Raw genomic sequence first — 19,756 nt, 5'->3', positions numbered from 1 at the left:
AGAATTCTTACTTGATTGTAATGGCAATCTTCACCTTCAAATGTTCCAATTTATTGTCATTACTCAACAGGTTTGAGGGAGTGATCCTACGCAGTAGCAAACATTGTATATGAAGTGAGGTCCAGTCGGAAATCCAGTTTATGCATATTTATTAACGAATTTGCAGGGTGAATGAAACATACCAGGGATTATTGCAGTGATATTGTGTTATATGTTCTCCTGCCTGTTGCTGTTGTCTGCTGTGGTTTGCTGTTGTCTGCTGCTGTCTGCTGCTGTTGTCTGCTGCTGGTAAGAACGGTTTGAGCTCCCACACCTGAGTCCTTCCTCGTTTGGCTCACCTGTGCTCCTACATATGCCTTCCCCCCTGCACTGCTCAACCCAAAAAGCCCGCCACCTAGTGACAAAAGAAAGTAATGCCAACACAAAAATAAAGATGCCTTAAATGGCTCCTACACTACCGGCCAGAGGACTGGATGACATTGGTCCTCGTCCGTATCAAGAAAAGACCACAAACTACTACATTACGACAAACACAGAACCATTAGTTTGGCTGTCCATGCCTCAAAGGTCATTCTGCATGTCTTGACCAACAGAATACAACCAAAGACCAGAGTTTTTTCAGCAATGACCAGTTCAGATTACAGAAGGGTGTTGGTATTAGGGAAGCTATAGCAGTTATGAGATTACTAAGCGAGAGATGTATCGACCACAACCAGGACATATACAGTATCTTTGCTTTGTGGATTATGAGAACGCCTGTGACAGAGTAGATTGGATTAAAAACTCTTAGAGATCCTAAAGGGCATTAGTGTCGATTGGTGTGATCGAAGGTTGATTGTAGGACAATATACTGTATGGGACAGACTGCGACAGTAGAGAATAAAGGATAGTGGGACAAATCCTGCTGTGATCGGACGTAAAACCAGACGGGGGTGTTGTTTATCACCCTTGCTGTATGTTTTCTATGCTGAAACTATGCTTAGAGGTGCCTTAAGTCAGGTGGATGAAGCCATTCAGGTGGGAGGACATCTCATCAAGACAGTGAGATGCGTGGATGACCAGATCACAGTAGCTGGCTCTGTTAACAGCTTACAACTTATGATGACCAGGATGCATGAGACGGCAGAAGAGTACGGCATAAAGATAAACAGTAAGAAAACAAAGGTGATTAAGATCTCAAAGCAGCTGGATGAAGAATTTGTGATCCGCCTTGGTGGTATACAGCTGAACCAAGTGACACAGTTTAGCTACCTTGGCAGTATACTTGCCCAATATAGATACTGTGACATCAAGTCAAGGATCGCACGTGTAGGGCTGCAACTAACGATTAATTTGTTTATCGATTAATCTGTCGATTATTACTTCGATTAATCGGTTAATAATCAGATAAAAGAGACAAGCTACATTTCTATCCTATCCAGTATTTTATTGGGGGAAAAAACAGCATACTGGCACCATACTTATTTTGATTATTGTTTCTCAGCTGTTTGTAAATGTTGCAGTTTATAAATAAAGGTTTATTAAAAAAAAATATATAAGCATATATATATTTTTTTAAATTAAAAAAATACAAAAAATAAAAACTCTGCGCATGCACATGGCATAGATCCAACGAATCGATGACTAAATTAATCGGCAACTATTTTAATAATCGATTTTAATCGATTTAATCGATTAGTTGTTGCAGCCCTACGCACGTGCGAATGATGCATGTTCTAACATAAAAGAACTGCTGACCTTGAAAAAGACAATAATCAAGACGGTGGTCTGGTGTACATTGTTGTACGGTGCAGAAACATGGACACTTCACAAAGAAGAGATCAGACGACTGGAAAACTGCTAGATGTGGATGTGGAAGAAGGTCATGAACATCTGGGGCCGTACTTATCAAGCTTCTTAGAGTGCCATTTTACACTTAAGTCCTGAAAATTTGCGAAATTTAGTCCTACTCTCAAACTTAAGAATAAAAGCTTTTTATCAACGTTCTTAAGTCTAAGAATCACTCCTACTCTCCACGATATTTAAGAGACCTTCAGAGGTGTCTTAAGTGGTTAGGAGTTGCCAGCAGGGGATGGCACTGAGGCGAGAGACGTGCGCGAACGTTCATCTTTGTTTGATGACGAGCAGCTGATCAAACGGTATCGTTTAGACAGAGCAGGTATTATTTTTGTCAGATTTAATAATTTTCGATTCCTTGTTGATTTCTGTATGTGGCTGCAGTGGACTAGTATATATAGAGCCACCCACACCAGTTTCAAATTAGTTGCCTAATTAATGAATTGGAAAGAAAATGTTATGAGAGTAGCGTATGTGTGTGGCACACACATACGCTAGGTTACAGCATGTGAGGTGAGTGACGTCAGTGAGTGTGTGGGCGAGAGAAGAGAGGGAGCGGTATTGTGAGTGCGAGCCGGGACTAGTTTGTTTTGTGTTGGATTGGCTGTGTGCAAGCAATCAATAGAGCAAGATTTGCAACTAATCGCCGGACTCATCATTCACTCTAAAGTCGTCCGCTGTGGAGACCCACTGCCGGGTAAAGTGAAGGGTGTTGCCCCGAGCATACATCCTGGAGAAGTGTCTCCCCTGCCTCTTTGTTACGGTCTGGGAGCAGGAAGCAGGAAAGGTGCAACAAAAAGGAAACATTTATTTTTGATTCATTGCCAATATTGTTTGTTTGTTTTGTATTATTTTGTAGTTTATTGTCAAAATATACACTCCAATTGTCCACTTAAATATTTCCAAGATGTTTCTTTATTCTTAGACAAGGGATTCCCTTCCGTGATTGGTCATTTCTATGGACACAGAAATGACGTCACCTAAAATTCCGTTTACGGCACATAGTAATGTCGTAATTAAGCTCTGAGTGTGACACTTAAGATTCAGTCCTACACTTCGCTGAAAGTGTGAGTAAGACGCTTGATAACTAACTTTTAAGTGCAGCTTTCAGCGAAGAATTTATTTACTCTTAAGTCAACTCTTAGCAGACTTCTTAGGAGTAATTCTAAGAAGCTTGATAAGTACGGCCCCTGGTAGTTGGACAAGACAAGTAATGAAGAACTGCTACAGCTGGCCAGAGAAGAAAGGGCTATAGTATACATCGTCCACAGAGGGCAGAGAGCCTGGATCGGCCACACGCTACGTCACAGAGAATTGACTGGTCATGATTGAAGGTAGAGTGGAGGACAAGAAGAAGATCTGCGATGCTAGGTAGGGTAAAGGATGGCAGCTCTTACGAAAATGTCAAGAGGCACCAGTGAAGTGAATGCTTTAAAGACTGGGCCTACATTAGGGCAGACCACTACATAGAGAATATGCAGATTAATCACAAAATTTATTTTAAACGTACACGCGCCTTTAAACACAGATGGTTACCTAAAAGACAGCGCAAGTTGTTATATGGTGAGTATATGTTATATGTTACCAGGTTTTGATTAAAAAAAAAAATCATTTAAGTAATGACTGGATGACATTTTGACAATGAAATTGCATTTGTGTTTAAATATTGGGGTCCAATTAATCCAAATGGTGCAGGTGATCAATAACCTGTGATTAATCATGATAAATCCAAATTCAAAAGTTTAATTAATCTGATCAAAAATAATAATTTGACAACGCTAGTTATAATATATAAGACAGTTATTTTTTAGGATTGTCACCCTTTGGATTATTTTTTTTTTTTCATTTTAACGGCAGGTTTTAGGCCACAATTTAACTCTCTGACAGTTCACTATTTGAATTATTTCTTCTGCAAAACATATTTGTTTAAAATTTTTAACAACTTAAAACGTTGGCCAGCATCCCAGAAATCAATCAAAGTTTGTTTATATACAGTAGCCTTCAATCAAAAATGCCTCAAAGGGCATTTGAAAAGATTGTGTGCTTTATTCTTCTAAAACATATTCCCCTGCCATTTTGAACCTTTTCATGGTTGAATGCAACTCACAGAGTCCATCTTCATGCACGTGCCGAAATCTGCAAGCTTCAGGTGTCCGTGTCCATCCAGCAGCATGTTGTCTGGCTTGACGTCGCGGTGGATGAAGCCCATCGAGTGAATAGCATGCAGTGCCATCACCACTTCTGCCGTGTAAAACTTGGCCCATTTCTCTGGCACGTCATAGGTACTGGTGAGGTTGACCAGGTCACCTCCTGGCATATATTCCATCACCATGTAGAGGTAGTGCTCATCTTGGAAGGCGCAGCACAACTAGACAACAAATAACAATTTTGAATATTAAGAAAGTATTGGTGATATTGTCATTATAAGCGCTAACACAGACAAATTATTTATAGCGGCGACGTTATCACATCCATGTCTCCCTATGTTTACATCATTGTGTGCTCTGCTGTTTCCTTGCTCCGTGTAAGTTTATTATAGATCATAATTCATGCATCTCACCTGGACATGAGACGTCTGAGTAGGTAATCCGACAAGTTGGGACATTTTCACAGCCAATTTAGGACCTGGAACTGGCGAGAACGACACAAAAAGCGCTTGTCTCATCACCCCCGTACCCCACCCCATTTCTTCGTGAGGATTATGAGTCATTCTTCACCTAAATAGGAATATATAAACATCCTAGCAGACGGCATTCTAATGACAGCTGACGTTGCACAGCAAGTGATGTTTTATTATCTTTGTTGGCTCTTATAAAATCTGCAGTGAGCAGAAATCCGTGATGAAGAAAAAAAAAAAAGCAAACATTGTGATGCATTTTGAAATTAATGATCAAAAAATTTAAATGGCCAAAATACGAAAATATTACCTGGTATGATAAATATGTCCGTTACTACATTACATATATACTTACATCATGTATATAAAACCCTAATGGAGGGGTTTGGATGTTTTTTAGTGGCCCATAGGCTTCATTGTAGGCATGCTTTTGATCGAATTTATTTAATATTTAGAATGCTTTTTTTTTTTAATCTGTCCGTCGTCATGCCTTTATAATGTTTGTGAACAATACGCAAAATTCCAAAAAAAGTGCAGTTCCCCTTGAAAAAGGACGTATCATACATTTTCAACCCTTTGCATTTGATTGCAGCTCCACACGATTACCCACACAGAAAGCTTTATAGGTGAACATTCTGAGGACTTCCAAAGGGCAGGCTAACATTGCGGTTGTGGGAGTTTAGAGTAAACAGCAAATATTACAAAAGTATAAAAATATCTGTTGAAAACATCAACATTTTCAAGAGATATTTAAAACACTGTAATAGTTGTAAACAGCAGAAGCAGCGCACAGCAATATAACTTCTGAGGCAGAGTGGGGGAGAGGGCAGGCCTAAAACATTTACATGGGCATGCTGAGATAGGCTCAAGCGCCCCCCGCGACCCCGAAGGAAATAAGCGGTAGAAAATGGATGGATGGATGCTCATATAAGTAAGTCAGGCACACACTGACGTCAATGCGACCTCACTTTTTTCAAAAAGGCTGTAAAACACTTTTTGCAGAGAGATCAAAAACTGCTAGCAGGGCTCACTTTCAAATGCATTATTATTATTTAAAGCTTTGGCATCCGTTAACATGAGTATGCAATATTGTAACAACATGTATACAGGGTAGGTCAAAAATAGAAAAATACGGTATTGACAATGCCAAAATATTGTAAGAAAATGGCTGTAAAAGAATATAAATAGGGATGCTGAGATCAGTGATTCATGCTTCCGATTCCAATACCAATCATCCAGAAGTGAGATCGGCCGATACCAATTCCGATGTATTACCTAAATATTTTAAGTGCTATTGACCCTATTGGCACAATATTTAAACTAGTTCCTTACTTTGTTGTATTACATACATTTGTTGGAGCAAAACAAAGTCAATAGTACACAAAAACTAAACAAAGCAAAGACTACAATAACTCATTGAAATCCCTTTTTCCCCTCTAAGTCCTTCTGTGTCCATGGACTTATTACCTGAATTTGTAGACATTCACAAAAACAAAAAACATATATGTTTTGAGGAGAAAAAAAAAAGATCTAATCAATCTAGTATTGCTCATGTTCTGATACTTCACATGGTGTCGACACCACCAATTTATGGATCGATCCGCCCTCTTATGTGTTGTGTACTAGCTGCAATGCTGACAACCTAACACACCAACAGTTGCGGATATATTATCCTCTCTCTCGACTCTTAATAATATACTTTTAACTTTCTGTTAATAGCTGCTTACTTTCTGCTGCAAAAAGATTACAACTAGACTTCTTAAACCTTACAACGTGCTTTTTTCTTCTGTTGTTTCAAGCGAGTTATGAGCATGCCTGCTCCTGACTTGCTCTTGGTATGTAACATCCATCCATCCATCCATTTCCTACCGCTTGTCCCTATCGGGGTCGCGAGAGGTGCTGGAGCCTATCCCAGCTGCATTCTGTAGGCGGGGTACACCCTGGACAAGTCGCCATCTCATCGCAAGGCCAACACAGATAGACAGACAACATTCACACTCACATTCACACTCTAGGGCCAATTTAGTGTTGCCAATCAACTTATCCCCAGGTGCATGTTTTTTTAGGTGGGAGGAAGCCGGAGTACCCGGAGGGAACCCAGGCAGTCACGGGGAGAAGATGCAAAACTTCGTATTGTGAGGCACATGCACTAACCCCTGCACGCACCGTGCTGCCGGTGTGTAACATGTTTAACCTCATTTTTCATACTTGATAATGAAACTCAAAATATTGGAAAATGTTGTTTATATGCCGTAATGGAGGTGACTAATATTAACTTCGAGGAGCAGCTCCGTACTGTGTTTGGAGACACACAATTAACTGCTAGCTGGTCAGCAAGGGTACTAAATAAATACAATATTAGCCATTGAGGATCGCTGTTCTTGATCAGTATTAATCGACAACGGCGATCACGTACTTTATAATGAAAGTAGGCTGATCCTGGTCATTGGCCGCTTGACTGGCACATCCCTAAAAATAAATACTGTTGACTTAAATGACATACCTGCACCACCCATGGACTGTTGGCAAAGGCCATGATGTCCCTTTCTTCCCAAAAGAAGGCCGAGTCTGAGCGTTTGATCATCTCAAACTTGCTGAGAAGCTTCATGGCGTAGACTTTCTGAGAGGCTTTATGCCTGACCTTAATAGTGGTACACAATACCGAGGAGCCCTTAGCCACATTGTGTTGAATCAGATGACAAACTGTGTGTTTCATGCGCACTTTCTGATATTTTGGCTTGAAAGTGAGGATACATTAACTATAAGTTTCAAATGTTGAAAGTCCACTATGCACTTGTTTTTTTAAGTGTCAATGGAAAAGAATGAGGGTCTTTAATTTTTTAGACATTACTCACCAGTTGAACCTCACCAAAAGCTCCTCGTCCAATAACTTTAACTCTGTCAAAGTCTTCTGATTTCATCTGGAGCTCTCGAACTTGTCTTATGACGGCGTCATCTGAACAGACAAATCGTTTTTAGTATTATCAATATTGTGATTGGAGAATTTCAGTTTTTAATAACAATCACAACAAACTTACATCTGTTCAGGAAGTTTTCAATGTTTTTATTCTTGCGAAGTGCAGGGTAGTCCAAATCTAAGACTAGAGCATTTATGGAATCCTGGAAAAAATCAAAAGTAAAATTCAAACATAACTAAATATGGAACATTATTTTTAGTTGTCTCAGCAGGTTCATTAATCTCCCTAAAAAGCAATAAATGCCAGCAACAGAACACCAATGGATGGGAAAATAAATATAAAACATGTCAGCAAACACAATTTATATTTCATTAGATCATTGACCCAAGATTCAGACAGCAAGATGTACTTTATTAATCCTGTGGGAGAAAATAAGGCAGTTTCAAGATTTTCAATACTAACAACGAAAACGGTTTATAAAAGGTATTGCAAAATAGCCATACACTGTGACTAAACAGAAAAAAAGTGCATGTCCAGACTATGCGGTGGCGTGCAAAACCAACCGGTATAAAACAGCAGCAGGATTGAATTAAACTTAGCCTGGGGTTTTACCCTTCAACATCACAAACTGCATTGTGAGTCCACTGTCTGCACACTGCATGACTCAGTTTTCCATCAGCTGCCGCCTACTAGACTGTCACTGGCATTCATCCGCTGACAAATGATAAGATCACTGTTTCTTTTGACATTATGTAAACGATCTGAAAAAGATGGTTTAGCGCTGAGCAATTAATACTTTCTGCACAGTTCAACAATAATCTGTTTAAGAAGGATCCATATAGGTAGTAACAACAATCACATGAGGTACAGTATCAGCAAATGAAGAATTAGTGAAAGACTATATAGATTCAGTCTTGTGATAGTCAAGAGAGTTCTATGAAAGATTATGTTTGCAGTTGAAATTAGGGACAGAACTCAGCACTCTTCCACTTTGTTGTGAGGGGAACTGCACTTTTTTTTGGAATGTTGCTTATCGTTCACAATCATTATGAGAGACAAGAAGACACGTCTTTTTTTTAGGATTATCAAGATGATAAAAAAACGCTTGAAATATGTGGCTAATGGAAGTCACTGTTGTAGCCTTCAAAGCCGTCCAGTAGCATTTTATATACACACTGCAAGTCTATATATATATTGTGGTAACAGACGCGTCCATAACAATATGTACTTTGTTGAATATTTACCTATCTATCACTTTAATAATTTCTGAGACTGATTTTTTCCGGGCATTGATTTCTGTTTCCATAGCAGCGCACGTCTGACTTCTGGCAACAAATGTTTGTTCCTACTTCCGGAATAAAACACGCATGTGCGTTCTAATCATGGCAGACTTGGTAACAAACAACGAAGACTACTATTTTTGGACAAATTAGTATTCACAACCTTATATTTTTGAAGCTAAATATACTGAGGATGAACTACTGCTTGTAGAAGCGAGCACGAAGAAGAGGGTGAGACGTTGGAGCAGACGGAAGCCGGTAGGGTGAGGTGAAAGCGACGACACTATGAATGTGGAACTTGGAGACAAGCTTTTTCAACATAAATGGATTGCTGACACAAAATCAGGAGGAAATGTCCCCAGCCAACTGGACCAGACAGACAACTGTCTATCGAGTGAGTCACTTTAATATCGATAATGATACACGCAGCACGCCATGCGTCATGATGCGTGTTATTACAACTACACAGCATACACTCTCTGGCTAGCTCAGCTGTGTACAAACATTATATGATATGTGGGCTAATGCTTTACAAATATTGTAATATGATTGTTCATGTTTTTCAGGCAGTACATATTGGTGTCTTATCACATTGGGTTGTGCATTACAAACTCAAATGCGTTTTGTGCTGACGTAGAAGCTAGCTTATCGCTTGCCGTAGTTAGCTTTGACGCCTAATACTCTAGCATGGCGATGTGTTACTACACTAGAAAAATAATTCCTCAGTGTTCGCTTTTACAATAACAATGTCGCTACAGCTTGGCTATTGTACGGGTTATGGAACGTAAATGAAGTATTGTTGATGTTTTTGAATGCATTTTTAAAGTGATTTAGATGTAGAATTGATCCCATTACCTGCATTGCCAGCCACCTAGAACGTGACGGTTTTTACATGTTAGAAAGCGAAAAAATGTATATAAATACTTTTGTCTTCTTGTTTCCCTTAATGATTGTGAACGATAGGCAAAATTCCAAAAAAAGTGCAGTTCCCCTTTAAGTATGGAAGAAGGCAATATTGTTTTATAAATACCTCCACTATACTTTCATGGTTTGATTTCAAATTTCCGGGACTTTATGGGGATCCCATATACACAAAAACAGGTACCAACAGCTAAGAAAAGTTGGTTTTGCATAGTAGGAGCCCTTTATAAGAAAGAGAAAAGTATGTAACATCCTGTGTAGGCCAATTAAGCGGTTTTAACCAAAATCGTTCTAATCATGCTATAAAGGCTCTGTGTCTTTGTGTTTTCCAAAAAAGACAGCAATTCCGATACCTATAATAACCCTTGCTATTTGGAAATAAACTGTATCATTTATACTAACCCTAGCAAATAATGTGTACCAGAATTAGTTTTAACTTTAGGTATAGTATCTAGCTCATATTATGTTTGATGAATTTAGTGTTTAAAAGGCATGTCCATACACACGTGTCTGAATTGTATACATAGGATCCGTGTCTATCGCCACCCTTTGCTCTTTTCAGAGTCTTATCTGCCTGTCCTCCTGTTCTTTACATCGTTCCCCGCTCCACTGCAGGCAGTCAGTCAGCGACGAGCTAGCACTACTGTTTCGACAACTCAACAGCACTTCCCCATTAAAGGACTAACCTCACACAAAACTACTATCTAAGGAAAAAAAATACACATGCGGGGGGTGGAGAAGGGCATACAGTAAAGAGGGGGTGTGCACATAAATACATGGACCAGGATCTCCCTAAAAGCAATTCAGGAAATGATCCACCCCGCCCCGTGCCTGGCAGATAATTTCACTGTGACAATGAGTGCAACTCATTTCCTCTGCGGCCGTACTGGCTGCGACTAATGCTCTGAAATTTTCTAAGTTAACATGAAAGACCTTCACATATACAATAAAATAGAGAGAAACATTTAAACTACTATTAAAACAAAACTACTACAGTGCCTAATCCAAAGATCAAATTTGTCAATAATATTTTACTTTTAACACTATAGTTTTTACCTTTAAATGCAAATAACAGATACAAACAGATTAAATACTATCATACTGTTAAAACTACAATTGAGGGTTGAAATACAGTATAAAAGCAATGCAATTATGAAAGCAATACTGTGTGCGATGCCGCTCACTCAGTATGCCCCAGTATGTTTTTCTTTTGTGGTCAAGTTGCAATAATGTGGTGGTTTTGTCACACTACAGGAAATACAGAAACATACAATGACACTGCAGAAGACAAGGCTTTCTATTTAAAGGTTGGGCTAACCATCATTTTAGGAATACGACATGTTTACTTTAGTGTATTATATTCTAATGTATAAAGAATTGGGCTTACTTACTAGTTGCTGCATGAACATTTACATACTGTATCAACTGTGTATTAAATGTTCATATTTCTATGTTGAATAGTAGACCTGACCGGGATGGTGGGATCTGCCAATTATTAGGCGCCGACCGAATTCTGTCTCTAGTACCGGGTATTGATTCACATAAAATCAAACGGTGCCATATTTCAATACCTGTGTTGCTTTTGACGTCACATCCGGTTGCAGACTAGTCACTAGCTCAAACACTTAGCGGGCAAATAAGCACTCAAGCAGCGCTCAGAGCGGACCGCCTCTGGATAATGTAAGAATTTTCAATGCCAACCAAGCAAGAATGCCTGACAAAAAACACTAACATACAAATGAGGCTCCTCTTTTCCAAATGCACTACCTCGATTCTAATCTACATTGGATTTGGCAAAGGGATGTTACATAGTGATTTCAACACCTCCAAATTTGGTACTGAACACTACAACTAAGATGTACGTTACCATCAAACACCTGGTGTGTGATAAGTACTATACTTACGGTATAAACACTTTTAGGACGCAACAAAAGACTAGATTAAGTTTCATGGCAATGACTACTCCCCCGAGGCAACACATCGTACCGTAGCCTATACACTACTGCCATCTAACATCCTGGAGTTGCAAATGCATGACGAGTCTACTATATAATACTTGCAAATGAGATACAGAAGTGTAAGAAAACAAGACATAACAACTGGACAGCACATACTTATCAGCACACTGTTTGATTGTAAATAAAACAATTAGATTTAATTATCAAACAAATTACCATTTCTGAACACACACACAGAAGTACCGATAATTGGTACAATTGAGTGTCGTTATCCATTTCTACGTACCGGGAATTGGTACCGTATACACTCAAATGTGAAAGGTACCCAGTCTCGAGCCGATACAATATCCAATGAACAGTATACTATTGCTACTTAATCTACCTCGTACATAAACTTAAACTACTGTATTATTTACATATCAAAAGCATTCCTAACCATTTTTGACAATTTTGGCCGTACTCCATAGATCAGTTGCAAGGGTTAAAACTCGGGCTAAATGATTTGGAGAAACAATGATTTAAACTAAATTACTATTATTTATATTTTCATTAGTGATTTCAATGGGTTGTATGGTGATTTTTTTTTACATTTCCTTGTGGTCTACATAAGATGTAATGGAAGTGTTTTGGTCAACATTTTGCATATACTTAGTTTTACAGACCATCTTTCAAGCCGCTTTCAGACCGTCTCTTCAAAATATGCCGTTTTGTGAAGCCTTCCTTCAGGCCAAGCAAAGCCCCCTTCAACTGTATTTTCTCCCCGTGAGCCATCTTGTAGATTTTAGCGCTTCCATATCGAGTCTACTGACAGATATAAGTTAGAACTATGCGCTACTTTGTATAAAAGATGGCAACAGCGGTAGATTTAGCATGCATGTTAGGGCTAGACAATCACATTTTAATTTCGATTATGGGTTCTAATGATCATAAAAATATAATAGAAAAAAAAACGACTAATGGGCCGCACAAACCTCTGCTTACTAACAGTGAAACAGATGAGTGTATGAGTGAAAAAAAGAGCATGTCTACCATAAGTGGGATCTCACTACGGTTGCTACTTTTTATTTGACACAATACTAGCATGCTTGATCAATAATCACTCAACTCAACAACAAAAAAGTAAGGCATTTCCACGTTGCTGAAACCGCGGACAAAGTCACAGAACTGGCCAATAAAACGGAATGAACGCAGAATATCACAGAAATTGACATTCATGTGAGTGAAATGCTGTTATTACTTGGAGAAGGAACACTTGATTGGGAAAATAATGTGTCTGGTACCGCTCATTCATCCCCGAAACATGTCCCAAATCAGGGGTGGGCAAGCTTTTTGGCTCAGGGGCCACATTGGCTTTTAATATATGACAGACGGGCCGGGAAGCACATGATGCATTTTAAAGCATATCATATCTGTTGGAACTAAGAGTAGACTTCTCAAACATGGGCTATTTAAAAATCTAATTGAATTAAAAACAATTAAAATGGAAAAACTGAATGTTTTTGTTTTTTTATATTGGTAGTGCTATTTTAATTTATTGGTTACTTAATATTATTTTACTTGTTTATTCGTTACTAATTTATACGCGTTGTTCTTTTAAATTGTATTGAATGTTGAGTTTTGAGGGTGCAATAAATACTCATGTTTTCAAATTAATGAATAGTCGTGTTATTAATTGTGATTTCAATATCAGTCAAAATAATCAGGATTATTAGTTTTGCCATATTCGTTCAGCCATAATACTTGTATATGTACAAGCCAGTCTGCCCCACAACAAGAGGATAGAGGAAAAATAAGGAACTTATTGAGTACAACTATGTACTACAACTGGATAAAAAAATTGCAGACTCGCGCAAAGCTCTTCGGGTAAACCTCTACCATAAATGGAGACACCAGCTGATGTAACTATGACAAAATATGTCACAATCGTCCTAAATTACAAACGGCTTGTTTGGCACAGGAATCCCAAATACACAAAAACAGGTACTAACAGGTAAGAAAAGTTGGTTTTGCATAATGGGACCCCTTTCAAATAAAGTAGTTGCAAGGAAATTCAGTGACTATTATGTCTCCGTAATTTTATTTATTTTGGTGTTTCTGGATGTCAGTGAAGGCACCTTACGTATTATGGTGTGACTTTGACTTGGTATAGGTTAAGGCTGACTGTAACCTGTTACAATTTGTAAATAAAGTGACTATAAAGGAGCAGTTTCTTTGTTTCTTGTTACAATATGAACACAATAACTTTGTCTTTGCACTTTTGGTATAACAATTTGATTGCGCTCTTACTGAAGATACACGTAAATTGCAGATGACTTGTTTGATCCGTCTCATTCACTCTGAAGAAGTTCCTCATTTTTATGCTGCGTTTACCGGCTCGCTTATGACATCATTTGCCTTAGTTAAAGTAACATATTTTGCAGTGAATTGAAGCCTTTGCAAGAAAACTTTTGTGTTGCTCTCAGACATATTGTAACATTGGCTGAACAGAGATTACCAACTTTGAACACGAAATATATACCAGAGTTTTTAAATGCCATTTTTAATGCCACTTAAAAAAATTAAAGGTTTGCAAGACTGTCTCATCTGAGAATTTATTTCTATTTATTTATTTTTCTGGAGTACCATCCAGTGTTCTGACTTCGTGCACAGCCGTAGACAATAGCCAATGAAAAGGTTCCGCCTGTCAATCATCACACTGTACCTTCAATTAAAATGATTAAAACGGGAACTGCACTTAAGCCTTCTAAGTAAACATCCAATTCTGAATTAGCTGATCAATACAGTATTTTTTTAAATTCTCTCTCTTTAAAAGGTGCTGTAAAAATGCATATCCTCTCAATGTATGACTTATGAAAGCAACAAACTGGAGAATACGTTTTTTATCAGGATACAATTTTTTTTAAATAGTTAAAAGGTTTTATGGAATAATAAATACTAGGAATGCAAATGATGCATGTGTTCGTAAATGGATGATTGATTTAAACATTTTAGAAAATACATGACATATCGATTGCATGCCCTGAGTTGTCATGGAATGATATTTGTAAAAATCCCAATGAGATGCATTAAAAATAAACTGAGTCGATTTAACATCTTCAATAGATAGTATGTGCATGCTCTCAATTGTTTAAAATAGGTACAGTAGATAGCAAGTTATTTATAAAGTGTCAGGCAGCTGAAGAACCTCCTTTTCATTTACTGTGACAACGTCAGAAAATTGTTGTGAAAATTGCCTTGTTTGACCATTCTAGGCCATTGTGGGTCACCTAAAGGTGTGTGCGTCACGAGAGTTGCTAATGTTAACCAAGTTAGCTCATGAGTGTTGAACTGGAGACGACTGAAATAAAGGAGTGATGTATAAAACAAGCTCATCTTCCTCATTCACATGAGGAAGGTACAATGACCAAACAATGGCAAAGTTTGGGCCTACAAAGCCGTTTGATTTTGCCGTCCAGCGCAGTGTCTGCTAGGGAGGCAGCGCTTTTCTCGCTTTCGAACCTTACAAGACCTTGTGTATCCAGTTTTAAAGCCAGAGACAAAGAAAAGAAACACGCAGACAGATGTAGCAATTTATCGATGACCACAACGTTCTTAAGTTCATTTTCGTTTATCATTTTATGGATTGACGTATCGACTATTAGCCAAGTTCTATAATTGTTTTACATTTTTAATGCCTCTGGACATCACATTTGATTTTTTTTTAATGCCATCTAAAGACTTAATTTTCGCAAAATATATATATATATATATACATGACTTGTAATGCTTTATAAAGCCCCGCAAAAACCCTGTAAACTGTAAAGTGTTTTTTACCGTTACGAGGGCTAAGTGCTTACATTTTAAAGAAATTGCCCTGTTCTAAATCTTTTTTCATGAGAGGACAGTAAATAATCTGTTTTGAAGAAATGTAAAGGCAGACAAAAATAGTTTTGAAGTTACCATAAGTAATGTTAATAAAACAGTGTGGCAATGTTTGGAATTGCTACAGTCAGAGCAAACACTCCCTCACTCTGACATTACATTCTTATATACAATTTTCTGTTCAGCAAGTGGTCATGTGGAGGAGGGAATAATACATAAACATATCCCCTAGGCAACATGAGAAACCAAATCTCTGCAACACAAAAAAGGAAATTATGTAAATGTTTTTTCACATGACGTTTTGCACAAATAAAGGGGAAAAAACATGGGTCAGTGCTTTAAAAAATTTGCAGGGATTCTACTGTGAGTTACACAAGAGGAATTCAGTACTTCGAATATGCTTCTATTAGAAATGTGACACAAAAACAAGAAAAAGACTCAAGAGGCCATTTCTCACCTACTTAGTCACAGCATTTATCTATTAATATTAATTAACTGACAAGTATATGGGGAAACATGAAGCTGAATGGAGAATTAACATTAAATCAAACAGAAATGTTTGAACATACTCTTTCACAATCCTGTATGATTCTCTTCTGTTCCTGTGCTATATTATTTTATGCACTTTCTGTGATGGCTTCCTTAAAATACTTGTTCAGTTGAGAATCATCAGTGATTTTTCCATAGCCAACAGAAAGTGGATGGTTGCTTGGCAACTAGTACAAAATGCTAAGAGTTGACTGACTGCAGCCAAGTTTTACTGAGTCAGTGTTCCATTTCATATTTGGTAGTCTATTATTCATAGCTTTATTAGATGTAATACAGAGCCCTTCTTTTGGTAGTTCACTTCATATTGAAACTCAGACATTCTAGAAGTAATTGCAGGTCACATAAGTCGTTCTGTGAATCTATCAAGCTCCCTAACACTTCTTATTAACCACCTTATCAGTGGGAAGTCAGAACACAAACAACTCACTTAAAGGATTGTGCAGAATGTCACTGTTCTGATGGAATTCCAGCCGATTTAAAAATAGCTGTCAAGATAAACGGTGGATGGAGCAGAGTGAAGAGGACTGGGTAAAGACTTGGCATGGCCGATAAACTCTTCAAAACAGACAACAGCAGGAATACTGCAGAGGCTCTCAAATAGCACACTGAATGTTCCCGCAGGGAATAGCTGGACTAGGCCTAACTCTTGAATTTGAATCATTTTTGTCCCATGCTCCTGTGCCCCATTCGTTTTTGGCACCCAGGCTTTATTAGACAGTCAACTGGGGAATGTGCAGGCAGAAAATAGCCAATGGAGGAACTACTACTGACTCTTGATCATCATCAATTAGGAAATTATTGCAACTGCAGTTGTCAACCAAGTGAACTGTTAATTATTTGTTTCCCTTTCAGGGCAATTTTCCCATTGAAAAAAAAAGGGATGCACAATATTATTGGTGGCCAGTAATTATCAGCCGGTAATGTTAATTATGATGTCAAATCGATAACTCAGATACTGAAAACTCAACGATAAAATGAGTCAATAATAATAAGGTCTTATCATCTCCTTGTTGGTTGTAGGTCTCTTTGTTGTGGCTTGTGCTGCCGCCTGGCTCCTCAACCCCTCCCATAAGGTATGGTCGCATATTTGTGATATCATGAGACTGCGTGCATGGCCTGTTGTGTAAAGAAAAAAGCAACATAGCACAGCAGTCTGCCATGTGGGCTTTCTTTAACAGGTCAGAAAAAGACATTTCACTTGTAGTTTGCAAAACGTGTTCTGCAGAAATCAAACAGGGACGAATAAAGACGAGCTTCAACACAATAAAATCAAAATTTATGGAAGTGGTACAAAATTGCCCGTGCTGCTATTTCGAGACCTAGCGTTAAAAGCGGCAACCGCAGCAAAGGTAAAGCCAAAGGATTTATGACAATACGTTTTAATAAGAGGCAACAGTTTGAAAGAAAAAGACCATAGGGCGAAGGAATTTGTCTACAAAATGCGTAGTTGTTTATGTTTAACTTCATGGAGCATGTGGAAGCACAGGTAACAATTAGTTAACTTTTATAATTTCTGAGTGGAAAAATGTATTTTATGTTCAACAATTGAATGTTGCCTTCCTAAGGGGCAGGCACTTATTGCACTATTACTTTATTACTGTCAGAGATAAATATAATTGTATTCATTTTATTTTTGTCAATCAACAAAAAATGCAACTGCTGTTGTTTTGATGTTGTTGCTATATGTAAATATATATGTATATATATGTAAATATATATATATATATATACACATACAAATATATATATATATGTAAATATATATATATATATATATATATATATATATATATATATATATATATATATATATATGTATATATATATATATATATATATATTAGGGGTGTAACGGTACGTGTATTTGTATTGAACCGTTTCGGTACGGAGGTTTCGGTTCGGTTCGGAGGTGTACCGAACGAGTACACATGCTAGCAGCTAGGACAACATGTAAAAGCAAGAGCTGGAAGACCCTCCTGCCTCGTTAAGATCTCCCGTTTGGGAACACTTTGACTGCGCGATACAACAATGGAGGACGGAGGTTTGCCGACATTGTTCAGCAGCTGCTTCTGACAAGACGTCAAACATGTGTTGCACCTTTCCTGCTTCCGGCTCCCAGACCGTAGTCGAGGAGCGCAGGGGAGACACTCCTCCAGGGCCGATGTATTCTCGGGGGCAACACCCTTCACTCTACCCGGCAGTGGGTCTCCACAGCTCCGGACTCCAGGGTAAATGACGAGTCCGGCGATTAGTTGGTGTGGGCGTGTGGCACCGAACGGAGATGTTGACATGCGGAGTAAGCACTCTACATTCTCTAGCAGGTGACTTTTCAAATGATGCTACATATTAGCAGTAATGCTACTTTTTGTAGCAATGCTTTTTCCCCACACTTGACAAATTACGGTTGTCTGTTCGACATATTCCTACTTGAAGCCAAACAACCGCCAGACGATGGACCCAGTGCTGTTTTTCTTGGGAATTAATTATTCCTTAATTTTTTACCAGATTCGCACCTTCTTTCTCTCGTATTACCACTCGCACCACAGCTAACTTTAGCCATGCTGCTACCTCTCTGCTGCGCGAGGGCGTATACGTATGTGACGTATGACGTGACAGTATGTGACGTGTGTAAGAAGGTGCGCTCGCTGTCTGTGAGAAGGACAGACAAGAAGGAGTGGGAAGAGCCTGCAGTGTAATGTCCGCAGCTAAAAGCAACTGCGTGAGAACGTATACTCGAATATCACGATATAGTAATTTTCTATATCGCACAGAGACAAACCCGCGATATATCGCGTATATCGCCCAGCCCTAACTCGATATATCCCGGGTTTGTCTCTGTGCGATATAGAAAATGACTACATCGTGATATTAGAGTATACGTTCTCACGCAATTGCTTTTAGCTGCTGGCATTACAGTACAGGCTGTTCCCACTCTTTCTTGTCTGTCCTTCTCACAGACAGCAAGCGCACCTTCTTACATACGTCACATACGTATACGCCCTCGCGGAGCAGAGAGGTAGCAGCATGGCTAAAGTTAGCTGTGGTGCGAGTGGTAATACGAGAGAAAGAAGGTGCGAATCTGGTAACAAATGAAGGAAGAATTCATTCCCAAAAAAAACAGCACAATATGTGTGTGTATATATATATACAGTTGTGGTCAAAAGTGTACATACACTTGTAAAGAACATAATGTCATGGCTGTCTTCAGTTTCCAATAATTTCTGCAACAAATTTTTTGTGATAGAGTGATTGGAGCAAAACCTTGTTTGTCACAAAAAACATTCATGAAGTTTGGTTCTTTTATGGAATTTATTATGGGTCTACTGAAAATGTGACCAAATCTGCTGGGTCAAAAGTATACATACGGCAATGTTAAAATGTGGTTACATGTCCCTTGGCAAGTTTCACTGCAATAAGGCGCTTTTGGTAGCCACCCACAAGCTTCTGGCAAGCTTCTGGTTGAATTTTTGACCATTCCTCTTGACAAAATTGGTGCAGTTCAGCTAAGTTTTCTGGCATGGACTTCTTTCTTCAGCATTGCCCACATGTTCTCAATGGGGTTTAAAGGCCTACTGAAACCCACTACTACCGACCACGCAGTCTGATAGTTTATATATCAATGATGAAATCTTAACATTGCAACACATGCCAATACGGCCGGGTTAACTTATAAAGTGCAATTTTAAATTTCCCGGCAAATTTCCGGCTGAAAACGTTTCGATATGATGACGTTTGCGCGTGAAGGCAATGGTTGAACCGGAAGTATTGGTACATCATTGTATCCAATACAAACAGCTCTGTTTTCATCGCAAAATT

General features: G+C 38.5%; 1 protein-coding gene across 4 annotated transcripts in view; it reads right to left on the bottom strand.

Moving 5' to 3' along the window:
* Positions 1-19,756, bottom strand: part of rock2a (rho-associated, coiled-coil containing protein kinase 2a) — a 109,556-nt gene that overhangs the window by 37,799 nt on the left and 52,001 nt on the right. For all 4 annotated transcript variants that reach the window (XM_062041709.1, XM_062041712.1, XM_062041711.1 and 1 more), the window contains exons 2-5: positions 7,492-7,573; positions 7,309-7,409; positions 6,957-7,094; positions 3,944-4,204 (exon numbers count right to left, since the gene is read on the bottom strand). In XM_062041709.1, the coding sequence (XP_061897693.1) occupies positions 3,944-4,204; positions 6,957-7,094; positions 7,309-7,409; positions 7,492-7,573 (582 nt within the window). The remainder of the gene's footprint in view (positions 1-3,943; positions 4,205-6,956; positions 7,095-7,308; positions 7,410-7,491; positions 7,574-19,756) is intronic.

This window comes from Entelurus aequoreus, linkage group LG03, assembly GCF_033978785.1.
Source record: "Entelurus aequoreus isolate RoL-2023_Sb linkage group LG03, RoL_Eaeq_v1.1, whole genome shotgun sequence".
Lineage (NCBI taxonomy): Eukaryota > Metazoa > Chordata > Actinopteri > Syngnathiformes > Syngnathidae > Entelurus > Entelurus aequoreus.
This window is presented reverse-complemented; position numbering and strand designations above follow the sequence as displayed.